General features: G+C 43.2%; 1 protein-coding gene across 2 annotated transcripts in view; it reads left to right on the top strand.

Annotated features, from left to right (window-relative positions):
• Positions 1-16,507, top strand: part of LOC309569625 (NACHT, LRR and PYD domains-containing protein 3-like) — a 540,899-nt gene that overhangs the window by 367,407 nt on the left and 156,985 nt on the right. For both annotated transcript variants that reach the window (XM_082275519.1, XM_082275518.1), the window contains one exon: positions 14,890-15,054. In XM_082275519.1, coding sequence (XP_082131645.1) covers positions 14,890-15,054 — 165 coding nt within the window. The remainder of the gene's footprint in view (positions 1-14,889; positions 15,055-16,507) is intronic.

The raw sequence follows: 16,507 nt of genomic DNA, 5'->3' as shown, positions 1-16,507 counted from the left end.
AACCTCTGTTTCCTATACCTCTATTCAGTGTATCCCTATGATTCCTGCCACTTGGGCATTTAAGGATTTTGCGGCCCTTGGCTGGCCACAGGATTTGTTCCTAAAAAGGAATTATTTTGGTTCTGGGCTGCAGTGCCCAAAGTGAACCAAGTGATCAGCTGATCCATTTGGCATCTACTCGGCTGAAAACCTATTTACAGAATTGAATTATTGACTCCGCCTCCTGCGGTGCCTATGTCTCTCGGGTTCAGACAGATGGGACAGATCCCTATCAGAACCATTTACTCGGTTCTGACTTGAGGTCTGGGCCTTAATGTTACTTGATCTTCCCAATGATTTTGGGGAACCCTAGGATGGGGCAAATCCCTATTTATTTGTGGGTGTCCCCCCTCCTTGTTAATGGGATGTCCGGTGTCCTCCGGGAGGTATCCGGTGTTTCCCTTGGGGCCTAGGTGGCATATCTTGCTCCTTTACCAAACTTTTTATTTTTATGTGCATGGGCAATGCCTCAAAGCACAGGGATTTCAATCCCGGATGGTTGTACTCAGCTCCTTCATTGAAGGGTGTTAGGCACTTTTGAGTACAGCAAAAAAAAATTCAATGGGGCTTTGGTGCTGTGTACATTTTAAATTGTAGATAACAGCTCTAGCAGCAGTGAAGTTTTTATTTATGGGCTGCATTTTAAATTACATCCTGCAGGCACAACACAGAAAGATGTTTACGTAGGCCTCAAGATGATCAGTAATGTTTAAGGACCCCTTTTTAACAAAAATCAGGACAGTACTCTTTTTAAAACTTTTTAAAATTCAGGAGGTGTATGGTGTCATTTTAGGGGTGCTAGTCTTTTTGCAATGACCTGATATGACTCATACCTATTTATGCATGGCTGCCCAATTTCTGCCCTCCTATATTTTAGGAATATGGCTGGGGTAGGACATGGACTCTTTGCCTGATTCCCCCCCTTGTCTGGGTCATAACCAACAGACTGGGAATCATATCTGGGTCTATGAATAATTATTTCATATTTAATTCATGCAGGGCTAAATTAAGCATTGCCCTTTTGCATGGACACCATGACCTTATGGAACTCTATTTATTTATTTACTAATGAGTTCCTGTCTTAACTTGAACAGTTATATTTTTATTAATTTTAATTTTTTCTTAATTTATCACTGCTGGTTACTCGGCAACTTTTTGCTAGAAAACATTTTTCCTTGCTCAAAACTTCCTAGTTATTGCATTAATCATTCACATTTCTCTTTCACATGATTACTTTCATTACAGTTTTCTTGATAAGACTTCTGCCACAGTTCTACTTTATTTTGCAGTTTCACGCTACATTCTCTTAACTTATGTGTCCCAATAGAGGTTACTTTCACCTGCTCAAGGAGGTTCCTTATCTCATTCTCTCATCTATTTGGAGTTGAGATGGAAACTTTACTAAACTCCTTTTTGCTGAGCCTTCTGGTGCAGTTCCTCACAGAAATACATTAAGATTAGCCATGACTCTAAATGTATGTGATCACGCTTCCTGATGTCTTTTGGTGTTAGATAAGCTATTGGTGAGTTCATACATACAGGTTGTCCTCTACCCATGTCAGATGCCCATTATTGGCCCGACTTCTGAGGATTTTGATATATGACTCTAACCAGCATTTACATATTCCACCATTTCAGACTCAGAGAGGTGTTTCCACACATTTATGATCTGTGCCAAATCTACTGGGGTTGTGGCATTACTACTAGGGACTCACACCTTGCCAGAGTTGGCAACATGAACATTACCTGCTGTAGACATTTTTAAGGCATTTCTATCACATTCACAATTAATAAAAAAAAAATTCCAAAAAAAAAAAAAAATTATTTTTTTTTTTTAAAGTTATTGATTATGTCACCTGATCAATATAAATGGCATATGTAAGAAATCAATAATTATCTCAGCAGTGCCTCCATTATATGTAAGAATATATAATAATAAATATCTCGCGCTCGTACTTATGTCAGAATATTTATACTGCTCTGAATATAGCTGTGTATTTATTTATGGTTAATAAGCAAAGATCTATGAGAAAGGAGAGTCTTCACCTATTGCCATAAATCAATGTCGTGAATTCTTTTTAATTGATTAATTTCTTTTTAAAAGCATATACCAATCTTAGTGAGTACAGTCTACAGCATGGAATATATATAAAAATATTTATTCTCCAGAGTGTAATCACAATATATGATCAAACAAGAAGTGACACAAAACAAATAACTCTAAATAAACTACTAACTTCAAACAATCAATGCAATGTGATGTTTAGCTCAATAATGAAAGTGAAAGTAAAACAAAGTGAAATGAAACAAAGTGAAAGCAAAACTAAAGCAAGATTACCATTTCTTCCCAGGTATAGTATAAGCCATAAATTAATGTTCTATATAAACAGACTACAATGGTCTGCGCAATGCATAGCCGAAAGTCACTCACTGCAGATGAGTGAGAATAAGCCATGCAAAATGGAAGACTTAGAATTGCAAATAATGCACTAAATCTGATATTAATAAAAATGTATAAAAACAAAAATCAGCTTTTTAGAGAAAAATCTACCATGGCTTATACGGCTGGGATTATAATCTTATTACCCTTAAATATGCAATATAAAACATATAAGGAAAGAATAAACAATTGTTGAATAAAATCAAATAACATAGCAAGGCATAATTACCACACTTAAGATGGCCGCTAGCTTCAAATGGTTACCAGAGTCCTAAGATGGACGCCTTTCTTAAGATGGTGGCTTCCCTTCAAGTTTCAGATGAATGATGTGGACAATATGGAGTATGTCTGGATGAGTCTATTGAGGAATGTAATAGTGTGTGTGATGTAAGTGTATTGTCTGATGGGCAGTGTAATGTGTGTCCTCTCTCATCTCTGGGTTGGTCTTTTATATGGTAAGAACAAAGAGCTTTAAAAATTACCATAAGTAAAACCCAGAGGGATGAAACATTATCCCAATTGGTCAGGATATTCTATACCTAAACTGGTGAGGTCAGAGACACACCTCTTTTGATAATTAACCCAATACTTGGTATAATAAAATTAAATGATGATTTCTCTATATGTAAGAGTAATCATAAAACACAACATAAAACTTTGTCCAGACTCCCAGTACATACATAAATGTCCACCTGTATCTCCATCATTCACCTTGGCAAGTAATGCCATTTCAATAATTATTTTATTTAACACAATATAATATTTTTATATGGGAATATATAAAATGATCTCAAGACTGCACCTGGTATTTTGTCTCCAGAGGGCAGTATCGTACCATTCATTAGATTTTGTATTTAACATAATTTGAAACAATTACCCATCCTTCTTATCTAATGACCTCTGACCTGTCGGCTAGTGAAAAGCCATTACTTATTTGGATTGTGACACAACTGTCAGACATCTAGACTAGGTTGGTAATATTTACGACACCTTTGAGCACTTAAACTAGTCTAAAGCAATTCTTATATAAACACTCCTACCACATGCCTTAACATGAAGTAATTCGAGTTTAAGATGCACAAGTCCTTACACATCATAGAAAAGTATACTTATGTATTTATATATATTATATATATATCTAATATTATATAAGTATCAAGTTCACACTTCTATATTAATAAGAATACAATGTATTATCGTTAATATACATCTTACATATGATGTTTTCTAAAACTTATTTTTAAATAATCCTTTAAAAGAAATATACTGACTATATTGTTCATTGTTATATATACAGATAAGATTACAGGCCAGACTAGCCATGAGTGACTAGTACGATGTCTCGCCAATTGATTCTTATCTGATGAAATGTATGTATTGCCTTATTTACGATTACATAGATACAAAGATCTCTGTTGAAACTATAAGACCCTATTGTTGAAATTCTATGCTCTCTTGTAAGCTTGTAAGAGACATTTTGAAAATGAACCTTCTTTGACCTTAGAAACAACATGGAAGCCATCCTGTTCAGAATCTCTTATATGCATAATATGAAATATACATGGCTTTTAAAATCATTTTTTTTTTTTACCTATTATTATTTTAATCAACCCCAATAGTCCCGACACTGCACTAAAAAATGTGAAAAACGAATCTAATGAATGAAAAGCATCCGCCAGCAGGAAGTCTGATATAGAAGTACAAATAGTATAATATAATTCTATGTATAGAGCCCTACACAAAATGTGTGATGAAACAAATGAGAAATCTGCACCCTACAATGTGTCCGAATACCAACACTTGTTGAAAATGTAAAACATTTAATGTAGATGTGATAACTCCACCAATAGGGATCAAATCTAACAATGAAATTCACTACAAAAATCCACTTTCATACATGTGAGCAAAGACAGATCTCCTCCAACCTATTCACAGCTACTTTAATCTACACTCACCAGCCACATTTTTAGGTACACCTTTTCAGTTGCTTGGTAATACAAATTGCTGATCAGCAAATCACATGGCAGCAACTCAATGCATTTAGGCATCAAGACGTGGAGGAGACGACTTACTGAAGTTCAAACCGAGAATCAGTACGGGGAAGAAAGAAGATTTAAGTGACTGTGAACATGGTTGTTGGTGCCAGATGGGTTGGTCTGAGTATTTCTGGGATTTTCACACACAATCATCTCTCGGGTTTACAGAGAATGGTGGGAAAAGAGAAAATATCCAGTGAATTGCAGTTGTATGGAGGAAAATGCCTTGTTGAAGTCAGAGGAGAATGGGCAGACTGGTTCAAACTGATAGAAAGGCAACAGTACCTCAAATAACCACTTGTTCTATCCAAGGTATGTAGAATACTATATCGAAGTGGAAAAAACATGGAACCTTGAAGCAGATGGGCTACAGCAGAAGACCACACCGGGTGCCACTCCTGTCAGCTAAGAACAGGAAACTGAGGCTACAATTCACACAGGATCACCAAAATTGGACAATAGAAGATTGGAAAAACTTTCCCTGGTCTGATGAGTCTCGATTTCAACTGCGACATTCAGATGGTAGGGTCAGAATTTGGTGTAAACAACGTGAAAGCATGGATCCATCCTGCCTTTTATCACCGGTTCAGGCTGGTGGTGTAATGGTGTGGGGGTTATTTTCTTGGCACACTTTGGGCCCCTTAGTACCAATTGATCATGGTTTACACACCACGGCCTACCTGAGTATTGTTGCTGACCATGTCCATCCCTTTATGACTACAGTGTCCCCATCTTCTGATGGCTCCTTCCAGCAGGATAATGCACCATGTCACAAAGCTCCAATCATCTCACCACTGGTTTCTTTACCTTGACAATGAGGTCACTGTCCTCCAATGGCCTCCACACTCACCACATCTCATCCAATAGAGCACCTTTGGGATGTGGTGGAACGGGAGATTGGCATCATGGATGTGCAGCCCACAAATCTGCAGCAACTGCGTGATGTTATCATGTCACTATGGAGCAAAATCTCTGAGGAATGTTTCCAACACCTTGTTGTATCTATGCCACGAAGAATGAAGGCAAAAGGGGTTCAACCCACTGCTACAAGCAAGGTGTACTTAATAATAAAGTGTCCGGTGAGTGTATATAACATATAATGTGCAAAATACATAAACATGAAGAGCAACAAAGTTATCTTATAATATTGCAAACATCCAGAGAAAGTTTATAAATGTGAAAAAGTGTATTTCCTACAACCCATACACCATTACTTCCATCTCCAATCACCATATAGTGACTTGTGCAGTAACAGAAATAATAATTCCCAAAGATTCATCCAGATGGTGTAAATAAATGCTGATCAGCTGCCACCTCTTTGCAGCAACTTCAATCAACCTCCACCATACCAGTGAGCAAACGGGTCACTTACCAAAAGCATAGTTGCCAACATTTGAAAAAAAATTCCAGGGACACTTTGCAGCACAGCTATCAATTACTTACCACACCCACTTCCCTGAAGCTCCGCCCACTCCACATAATTAATCTACGCCTACTTATCAGATTATAGGGTCTACTTCATAAAGAGAGAATTACAGGAAATTGAAAAGGGAATTGAAAAAACTTCAGCCAAAGTAGGAGAGTTGGAATAATTCTCCCATTCAGCTGCACTTCTGCCTAAAGTTTAAAATTCTCATCACAATTCCCTGCAATTCTAAAGTGTGAAATGTGCTCAGGTGTGACCATACAAAAAATGTAATATGGAAATATAAATAAAGTCCAAGGTGTAAATAAGTATGATTATACTATCTGGTATAATTAGGTTTTTTTGTACTTATTTACACCTTGCACTTTATTTATATTTACATATTCCATTTTTTGTGTGGTCACACCTGAGCACATTTCACACTTTATTCACCTGTCTTTGAATTCAGCCCTCTGTAGGGTGATAATTTTCATTTACATAAAACAATGTGGCATCCTTTCCTTCCTAACACATTACCCAGTCCATACCAGTATAGATCCTAACACATTACCCAGTCCATACCAGTATAGATCCTAACACATTACCCAGTCCATACCAGTATAGATCCTAACACATTACCCAGTCCATACCATCCTCACACATTACCCAGTCCATACCAGTATAGATCCTAACACATTACCCAGTCCATACCATCCTCACACATTACCTAGTCCATACCAGTATAGATCCTAACACATTACCCAGTCCATACCATCCTACACATTACCCAGTCCATACCAGTATAGATCCTAACACATTACCCAGTCCATACCAGTATAGATCCTAACACATTACCCAGTCCATACCATCCTACACATTACCCTGTCCATACCAGTATAGATCCTAACACATTACCCAGTCCATACCAGTATAGATCCTAACACATTCCCCAGTCCATACCAGTATACATCCTAACACATTACCCAGTCCATACCAGTATAGATCCTAACACATTACCCAGTTCACACCAGTATAGATCCTAACACATTACCCAGTCCATACCATCCTAACACATTACAGAGTCCATACCAGTATAGTCCATACCAGTATAGATCCTAACACATTACCCAGTCCATATTATCCTAACACATACCAAGTCCATACCAGTATAGATATCCAGCATGCAATTTTTCCCATTGAGGATTGAGGTCTGTTTTAATTTTTTTGAGCTATATATATATATATATGCACACACATACACATACACGGATATGTACACACATTTATCTAGAGCTAGAAAACTATATATATGTATCAATTAACAGGTGTAAAATTTATATCTATAAAAAAACATTATTAATAGTAGTAACTAATGGAGTGTGATGCCTCCAGCTTGTCGGAAGGTGCTCTGCCTCCCCCTGCTGGCTGATTTTGGAAAGTGCACCATGCTGACACCCTGCCTCCGGTGACACGTTAAATTTGCGACAGACGGGAAGAGTGAGCGGGCACAGAGAGAGAGACAACCTGCTGCCAGAACTACAACACCTAGCTGGGGTGAGAGCGACACTGTGTGGCACAAAAAAAAAAAAATTTCTTTTTTTTTAAATGATTTACATTGTCCCTGATTAACAGGGACAATGTAAATTACCTGGGACAGGCTCCTATTTGCCGGGATTGTCCCGGGAAAAACGGGACAGTTGGCAGGTATGCCAAAAGGTTTGTCCCCACAGGCAAAGCCCAGACATGCATGTTCATATCCTTCCAGCAGCGCCACTCAGCTCAAGCCGGCTTCCGATGAGAACAGACTGTGCCATGGAATGTCACCCCTCCAGGTAGTATCTCCAATATCACCCGAGGTATCCAGACAATGGCCGCAATCACATCACATAGAAAATAAAAAGCCTCCATAGTGCATAATCCTTAAATATATATTGAATGACAGATTGTACACTTCCATCATATACACGAGTATACACAGAACTCAGAGCACACACCGCTCCGGACTGCAGCCGTTCATGATGGAGTGAAGGAAGTTATGTCCTCGCACACGGCTGCAGTACGGAGCAGCCAAAATTGTGAGAGGAGGAGCCGAGTGAGAGCAGGAGGAGGGGTCAGCAGGAATGGCATGGGAAGTCTCGGGTATGGATGCTTTATTTCTGTATAAGACAGCCTGCAAGAGATGGAAAACTTTGTGCAGGCTTAGTGGATGGTGAGGAAGGCATGGTGCTGTGCCCCACCCCAGCAAATCCCCTCCATGTACATAATGTGTGTGTGTGTGTATGTATATGTGTGTATATATATATATATATATATATATATATATATATAATCTCTCTTTAAACATACCGATGGTGAGTGAAAAGTGTACAAATAGTGAACTTGAAAATATATTCAATATGTGAGCATACCATGTGCACTCAATTTAAACAAAAATTGTGTAGATGTCTCTGATAAACTAACGGAGTATAGTCCGTATTCACATAAGTCTATAAAAAAAATAAAAAAAAAATTGAAAAAAATCCAACAAGCATGTATCCAGTGAAAGTCTGTGAAATGTGCTTCTAAATCAGGAAATCCGTGCCAATCTGTGTGTGGACCTTTAGCAGTATTGCATGCGGGTCTATCAGGCTTTATCTGGTAAGTATAGGGATGGTGCTTCCTGGAATATCCTAATGACCATCACTCATAGTATGGAGAACAGAAAGGGATCCAAATAGTGTAATACGTTCTTCATTTATTTAAAAGCATACAAAAAATTGCACTTCCAATATGACAGATATATGTTCCCATTTCATATTAGATGCTGAGAATGGAGGCACACTGAAGGCATTTAGTTCCGTGTCAGTGTATAGTACAGCAGCATGCGTTCCAATCAACCTGGAAGTGACGTTGCTGAAAGGCCAGAATCTGTGTCGATGCGTTTCCCCCCTCTCAGTGGGCGTTATCAAAGACCTTGATAACCTTTGATAAAGCCCACTGGGAGGGGCAAAAACCAGTGGCGGCTGGTGCTCAAAATTTTTTTTTGGGGGGGGCGCAAAAAGAAAAATGTAATAGGTATTGCTTCACGGCAAAAAATGCGGTAAAAAATTGCGTGACTTTGAGGTCATGGTACAGGCATGGCAATGGCACAGGTGATGGTACAGGCATGGCACAGGTGATGGTACAGGCATGGCACAGGTGATGGTATAGGCATGGCACAGGTAATGGTATAGGCATGGCACAGGTGATCTGTCCTCCATACTATGAGTGATGGTCATTAGGATATTCCAGGAAGCACCATCCCTATACTTACCAGGTAAAGCCTGATAGACCTGCATGCAATACTGCTAAGGGGTCCACACCATCTAGTAGTGGATTCACATTGGGGTGTGGAACACAGTTTACTGCATGAGAGTCACAGATTGGCACGGATTTCCTGATTTAGAAGCACATTTCACTGACTTTCACTGGATACATGCTTGTTGGATTTTTTTCATTTTTTTTTTATAGACTTATGTGAATACGGACTTTACTCTGTTAGTTTATCAGAGACATCTACACAAGTTTTGTTTAAATTGAGTGCACATGGTATGCTCATGGCACAGGTGATGGTATAGGCATGGCACAGGTGATGGTACAGGCATGTCACAGGTCATGGTACAGGAGATGGTATAGGCATGGCACAGGTCATGGTAAGGGCATGGCACAGGTCATGGCACAGGCATAGCACAGATGATGGTATAGGCATGGCACAGGTCATGGTACAGGCATGGCACAGGTCATGGTACAGGCATGTCACAGGTCATGGTAAGGGCATGGCACAGGTCATGGTACAGGCATGTCACAGGTCATGGTAAGGGCATGTTACAGGTCATGGTAAGGGCATGTCACAGGTCATGGCACAGGTCATGGCACAGGCATGGCACAGGCATGGCACAGGTCATGACACAGGTCATGACACAGGCATGGCACAGGTGATGGTACAGGCATGTCACAGGTGATGGTATAGGCATGTCACAGGTCATGGTAAGGGCATGGCACAGGTCATGGCACAGGCCATGGCACAGGCATGTCACAGGTGATGGTATAGGCATGTCACAGGTCATGGTAAGGGCGTGTCACAGGTCATGGCACAGGTCATGGTACAGGCATGTCACAGGTCATGACACAGGTCATGGCACAGGTCATGGCACAGTCATGACACAGGTCATGGCACAGTCATGTCACAGGTCATGGTAAGGGCATGGCACAGGTCATGGCACAGGCATGTCACAGGTGATGGTATAGGCATGGCACAGGTCATGGTATAGGCATGGCACAGGTCTTGGTATAGGCATGTCACAGGTCATGGTATAGGCATGGCACAGGTCATGGTATAGGCATGGCACAGGTCATGGTATAGGCATGGCACAGGTCATGATAAGGGCATGGCACAGGTCATGGTACAGGCATGGCACAGGTCATGGTAAGGGCATGTCACAGGTCATGGCACAGGCATGTCACAGGTGATGGTATAGGCATGTCACAGCCTATACAATAACAGGTGGGCACTGGGGTCACAAGTAAAAACTCATAATAATAAGTCACAAAGATAAGTCGCAAATAATGTATGGCACATTTATTGAAAACTGGTGGAAATGCTGTTGAGCAGGATACATCCAAACAGTGAGGCAGTACCTGTTGTAGGAGTCAGGGGGGTGGATGGAAACGTCTCTCCAGCCTCTCAGATGGTGAAGGTGCCTGAGGGGCAGCCGCACAAGAGGAGTAGCGGAGAGGGGGATCCGCCGCCTGAAGGTGGTGGGGGAAAGGCACAACCCCCTGTAGACCGAACCGGCCGCAGGTCCGCAGCAAGCCAGCGTCTCCTCGCTTCAGCTGTCCTGAGCGGCCCCGGTGGATGACGTCATTGGCGGATGATGATTGGCTTCCGAGAGTCCGTTTCTGGCTGCAATTCAGAGGGTGAAGGCAGCCTCACAGGGACGTAGCGCACATTACAACAGCGGTCGCTTCCAGGAGATGGGGGAAGATAAAATGCGACAAAGGGGGGGGTTGTGGAGATGACGGAGATCGGGCGGTGACGGTGAGTGACTGACGCACGCATCGGCACCGCCCCCAACGACGTCAGCAGGGACGTCAGCAGGGTCAGGATGTCCTGAATGATGATTGGTCCAAGCTGGAGTCTGGACCAATCACAGCCAGGACATCACAAAAGTGGGGAGTGTTGGGGCGCATTGCTCTGCGCCCCGGTGACCCCCCAGTAGGCGCCAATCGGCGCCTCTGCCTGACGCACGTGGGGTGGAAAACCCCACCCCCATAGCCACCACTAACTCCGGCGCCCCTAGTGAGCTAAAATTGAATTTTTTTTAAATCTTTTTTTCTCTTTTTTTAATCTTTTTTTTTTGGGGGGGCGCCCCTGCACCCCCTATAGACAGGCTGCCACTGGGCGAAATGCAGCGCAGGGAGGACGTTTGTCAAAAAAATTCTTTAAATCCCCTCCATGGACATTGTGCCTGGGCAGGAAGAAGCTGCCCATAGACTTAGGAGATGCTGGATGTGAAGGCTGAGTGTCTGTGACAGTCTCACTTAGCCCAGCCAGCCTCCACTCCTCTTCCCTGATAGGATGGAAAAAAAGAAAGAGGGATCTGTCTGTTCCGCCTCTCCCAGCTCACACCTCTGTGTCTGCCCCACCCACACACCTGTGTCTGCCCCGCCCAAACACCTGTGTCTGCTCTGCCCACACACCTCTGTGTCTGCCCCGCCCACACACACACCTGTGTCTGCACGGCCCACATGCCTCTGTGTCTGCTTCGCCCACACACACACCTTTGTCTGCCCCGCCCACACACACACACCTTTGTCTGCTCGCCCACACACGCCTCTGTTTCTGCTTTACCCACATGCCTCTGTCTCTGTCCCGACCACACACCTCTGTGTCTGCCCCGCCCACACACACACACACACACCTTTGTCTGCACAGCCCACACACGCCTCTGTTTCTGCTTTACCCACATGCCTCTGTCTCTGTCCCGACCACACACCTCTGTGTCTGCCCCGCCCACACACACACCTTTGTCTGCCCTGTCCACACACACACACACCTTTGTCTGCACAGCCCACACACGCCTCTGTTTCTGCTTTACCCACATGCCTCTGTCTCTGTCCCGACCACACACCTCTGTGTCTGCCCCGCCCACCCCACACACACACACACCTTTGTCTGCCCTGTCCACACACACACACACCTTTGTCTGCTCGCCCACACACGCCTCTGTTTCTGCTTTACCCACATGCCTCTGTCTCTGTCCCGCCCACACACCTCTGTGTCTGCCCCGCCCACACACACACACACAAACACCTTTGTCTGCCCCGTCCACACACACACATCTTGTCTGCTCGCCCACACATACACACTTGTGTCTGCTCTGTCCACACACACACCTGTGTTTGCATGGCCCACATGCCTCTGTGTCTGCTTTACCCACATGCCTCTGTCTCTGTCCCGACCCGACACCTCTGTGTCTGCCCCGCCCACACACACACACACCTTTGTCTGCCCCGTCCACACACACACACACACCTTTGTCTGCTCGCCCACACACGCCTCTGTTTCTGCTTTACCCACATGCCTCTGTCTCTGTCCCGCCCACACACCTCTGTGTCTGTCCCGCCCACACACACACACCTTTGTCTGCCCGCCCACACACACACACACACCTTTGTCTGCTCGCCCACACACGCCTCTGTTTCTGCTTCACCCACATGCCTCGGTCTCTGTCCCGCCCACACACCTCTGTGTCTGCCCCGCCCACACACATACCTTTGTCTGCCCCGCCCACACACACACCTGCATCTGCACAGCCCACACACGCCTCTGTTTCTGCTTTACCCACATGCCTCTGTGTCTGTCCCGACCACACACCTCTGTGTCTGTCCCGCCCACACACCTCTGTGTCTGTCCTGCCCACACACCTCTGTGTCTGTCCCGCCCACACACCTCTGTGCCTGCCCTGCCCACACCCAGTGGCGACCAGTGTGTTGGGGGCGCAGCGGCGCCGCCCCCCCATCAATGCGTCTGGCCCCTAATCTGCATGCAGGGCGCCGGACGCGTGGAGCTTAATGGGGATTTTTTTTTTTTTTTACATCACCGGATTAGAGCCAGAGGCTCTAATAGGGTGATGCAAAGGGTGTACCCAGGGCGCAGAGCAGTGCGTGCCGAGCCCACCCATTGTGTGACAATAGCGAATGAAAATTCCCCCTGTGCTCCCTGGTTCCCCCCTCAGTGAGTTCCAGTTCCCCCCATGCTCTCCATCCCCCTGGTTTTCCCTGTCCCCACCCCCAGTGCTCTCCACACCCTGCGCCTTCCAATCACCCTACAATGCTTTTCAAACCCCTCTTAATTCTCTCCAGTCCCCCCCCCCCCCGCGCCCTTCAGCTCCTCCAGTGCTCTCTGCTTGCCCTGTGCTCTCCAACCCCCCTAGTGCTCTTCTATCTTCTATCATGTCTGCAGTCTCTGACCTTCTTTTGTATCATGTCTGCAGTCCCTGACCATCTCTTGTATCATGTCTGCAGTCCCTGACCATCTCTTGTATCATGTCTGCAGTCTCTGACCATCTCTTGTATCATGTCTGCAGTCTCTGACCATCTCTTGTATCATGTCTGCAGTCTCTGACCATCTCTTATATCATGTCCTTAGTCTCTGACCATCTCTTGGATCATGTCCTCAGTCTCTGACCATCTCTTGGATCATGTCCTCAGTCTCTGACCATCTCTTGGATCATGTCCTCAGTCTCTGACCATCTCTTGGATCATGTCCTCAGTCTCTGACCATCTCTTGGATCATGTCCTCAGTCTCTGGCCATCTCTTGGATCATGTCCTCAGTCTCTGACCATCTCTTGGATCACATCTGCAGTCTCTGACCATGTCCTGTATGTTGTCTGCAGTCTCTGACCATCTGTTTATGCCAAAGGTAGGACTGTGCAGGGGAGGCAGAGAGTGCAAAAGGGGGAACTGTGATTAGAGAGACAGGGGTGGGGGGGGGGGGGGTCAGATTGCAAAGGGCACTGTGATAGGGGCGCTGTGAAAATTGTGCAATAAATATTCTTGGAGACATTACACATTTTTGCGGGTGTTTTTACATTTTAAAGTGGGGGGGTGCCAGATAAAGGGATCTGCCCCGGGTGCCAAATGCTCTAGGTACGCCACTGAATAGATGGGTTGCCATATAGGGGTGGGTGGGGGTTGTATTGTGGAGGGGAAAGAGGGGACGATGGCGACAACCCTTCCACCAGCCCTGAATGTAATCGTTATACTTGATCCCTATTGGTGGAGTTAGCACATCTAGTATAATATGGAAGACTGCAGCACTAGTATTATATAACATTCAAACAATATAAATGTCATATACCAATAAAAGTGAGACTCCTCAACACAAAACTCCCTATAAGTGTATATATAACAATGGTATGGAGACTATTTCACTGATAACTAATGAAGAGAATTTATAATCTGCATATATAAAATAAGTGCAGAAGAAGGGTAATAAATCTTCTCCACACCATAAGATCAAATCCTCCACCATGATGTTCAAAGGAAATCCCAAACTACAATGGTGACACTTTTAGTTGATGAAATTTCCACAACATGAGTGAGACTTCTGTGACCATCAAGCTGAATCACTACAACTGAATGGAAGACTTAGCAGAAGGTTGGAGGTGAAAGCTTGGAGGTCAATGTGAGTGTGTATGGTACAATCCCCATACAGGAATAATGAATTGATCATACCACCTCCTCCACTTCTCATGTCACATTTAGTAATTGGGATCCACAAAAAGAGAAATCTCCAATAATGTAGATGATAGATCGTGTTTTATAAAGTGATCTAATATAAATTATTCAAATAAAGAGAAATGAGTTTCATGTATGTAGAGAATAGTTACATTCATTCCTGGGGGAGAAAATCATTTTCTTCTGGTAAAATTCTTCTCTTCTACAGATTGTCCAAGAATGACCTGACAGACAGTTCCTGCCCCCACCTGGCATCTGGAATAAGAAATAACCAGACACTGAGGACACTGAACCTGTCTGATAACTATCTGGAGGGTCCTCATTTCAGGGATGTGATGGAAGCTCTGACAACAAGCCGGATAGAGGAATTACTGTGAGTATAACAGGACTGACTGAGACAACAATATTCTGGGACAGTTTCATATCTAAACCACATAAATAATATAGAAATATGAGAATGTCATCGAAATCCATCTTTAGGCTCCATAAATATCCATTTCTGGACTGTTCTGTCCAAACTCCATAAATCAAATAATAATTATGGAGATAAAAAAAAATAATAATTATGGAGATATATTTCATCTCCTGTTTGTCTCTATATATATTGCCAAGATCAGACAGTTTTCTAAAGCAGGATATTAAACCACAATAAAAATGAAATATCTGCACTAAAAAACGTGAAAAAATTTGTGGAAAATCTAATGAATGAAAATTATCCGCCAGCAGGAAGTCTGATATAGATGTACAAATAGTATAATATAATTCTATGCATAGAGCCCTACACTTAGTGACAAAATGTGTGATGAAACAAATGAGAAATCCACACCCTACAATTGGTCCGAATACCAACACTTGCTGAAAATGTAAAACATTTAATGTAGATGTGATAACTCCACCAATAGGGATCAAATCTAACAATGGAAATCACTACAATAATGTACTTTCATACATGCGAGCAAAGACAGATCTCCTCCAACCTATTCACAGCTACTTTAATCTACATTCACCAGCAACTTTATTATGTACACTTGTTTAATTACTTGGTAATACAAATTGCTGATCAGCCAATCACATGGCAGCAACTCAATGCATTTAGGCATCTAGACATGGTGAAGATGAATTACTGAAGTTCAAACCGAGCATCAGAATGGGGAAGAATGGGGATTGAAGTGACTTTGAACGTGGCATGGTTGTTGGTGCCAGGCGGGCTGGTCTGAGTATTTCTGGGATTTTCGCACACAACCATCTATTGGGTTTACAGAGAAGGGTGGTAAAAAGTGAAAATATCCAGTGAGCGGCAGATGTGTGGAGGAAAATGCCTTGTTAAGGTCAGAGGAGAATGGGCAGACTGGTTCCAGATGATAAAAAGGCAACAGTAACTCAAATAAGGACTCGTTATAACCAAGGTATGCAGAATACTATATCTAAATGCAAAACGCATAGAACCTTGAAGCAGATGGGCTACAGCAGAAGACCACACTGGGTGCCACTCCTGTCAGATAAGAACAGGAAACTAAGGCTAGAAATCGCACAGGCTCACCAAAATTGGACAATAGAAGATTGGAAAAACATTGCCTGGTCTGATGAGTCTCGATTTCAGCTGCGTCATTCAGATGGTAGGGTCAGAATTTGGTCTAAACAACATAAAAGCATGGATCCATCCTGTCTTATATCAACAGTTCAGGTTGGTGGTGGTGGTGTAATAGTGTGAGGGATATTTTCTTGGCACACTTTGGGCCCCTTAGTACCAATTGATCATGGGTTACACACCACAGCCTACCTGAGTATTTGACCATGTCCATCCCTTTATGACTACAGTGTCCCCA

Source organism: Pelophylax lessonae (assembly GCF_965119305.1).
Source record: "Pelophylax lessonae genome assembly, chromosome: 13".
NCBI lineage: Eukaryota > Metazoa > Chordata > Amphibia > Anura > Ranidae > Pelophylax > Pelophylax lessonae.
Note: the sequence above shows the minus strand (reverse complement) of the source record. Positions and strands in the feature narration are given on the sequence as shown.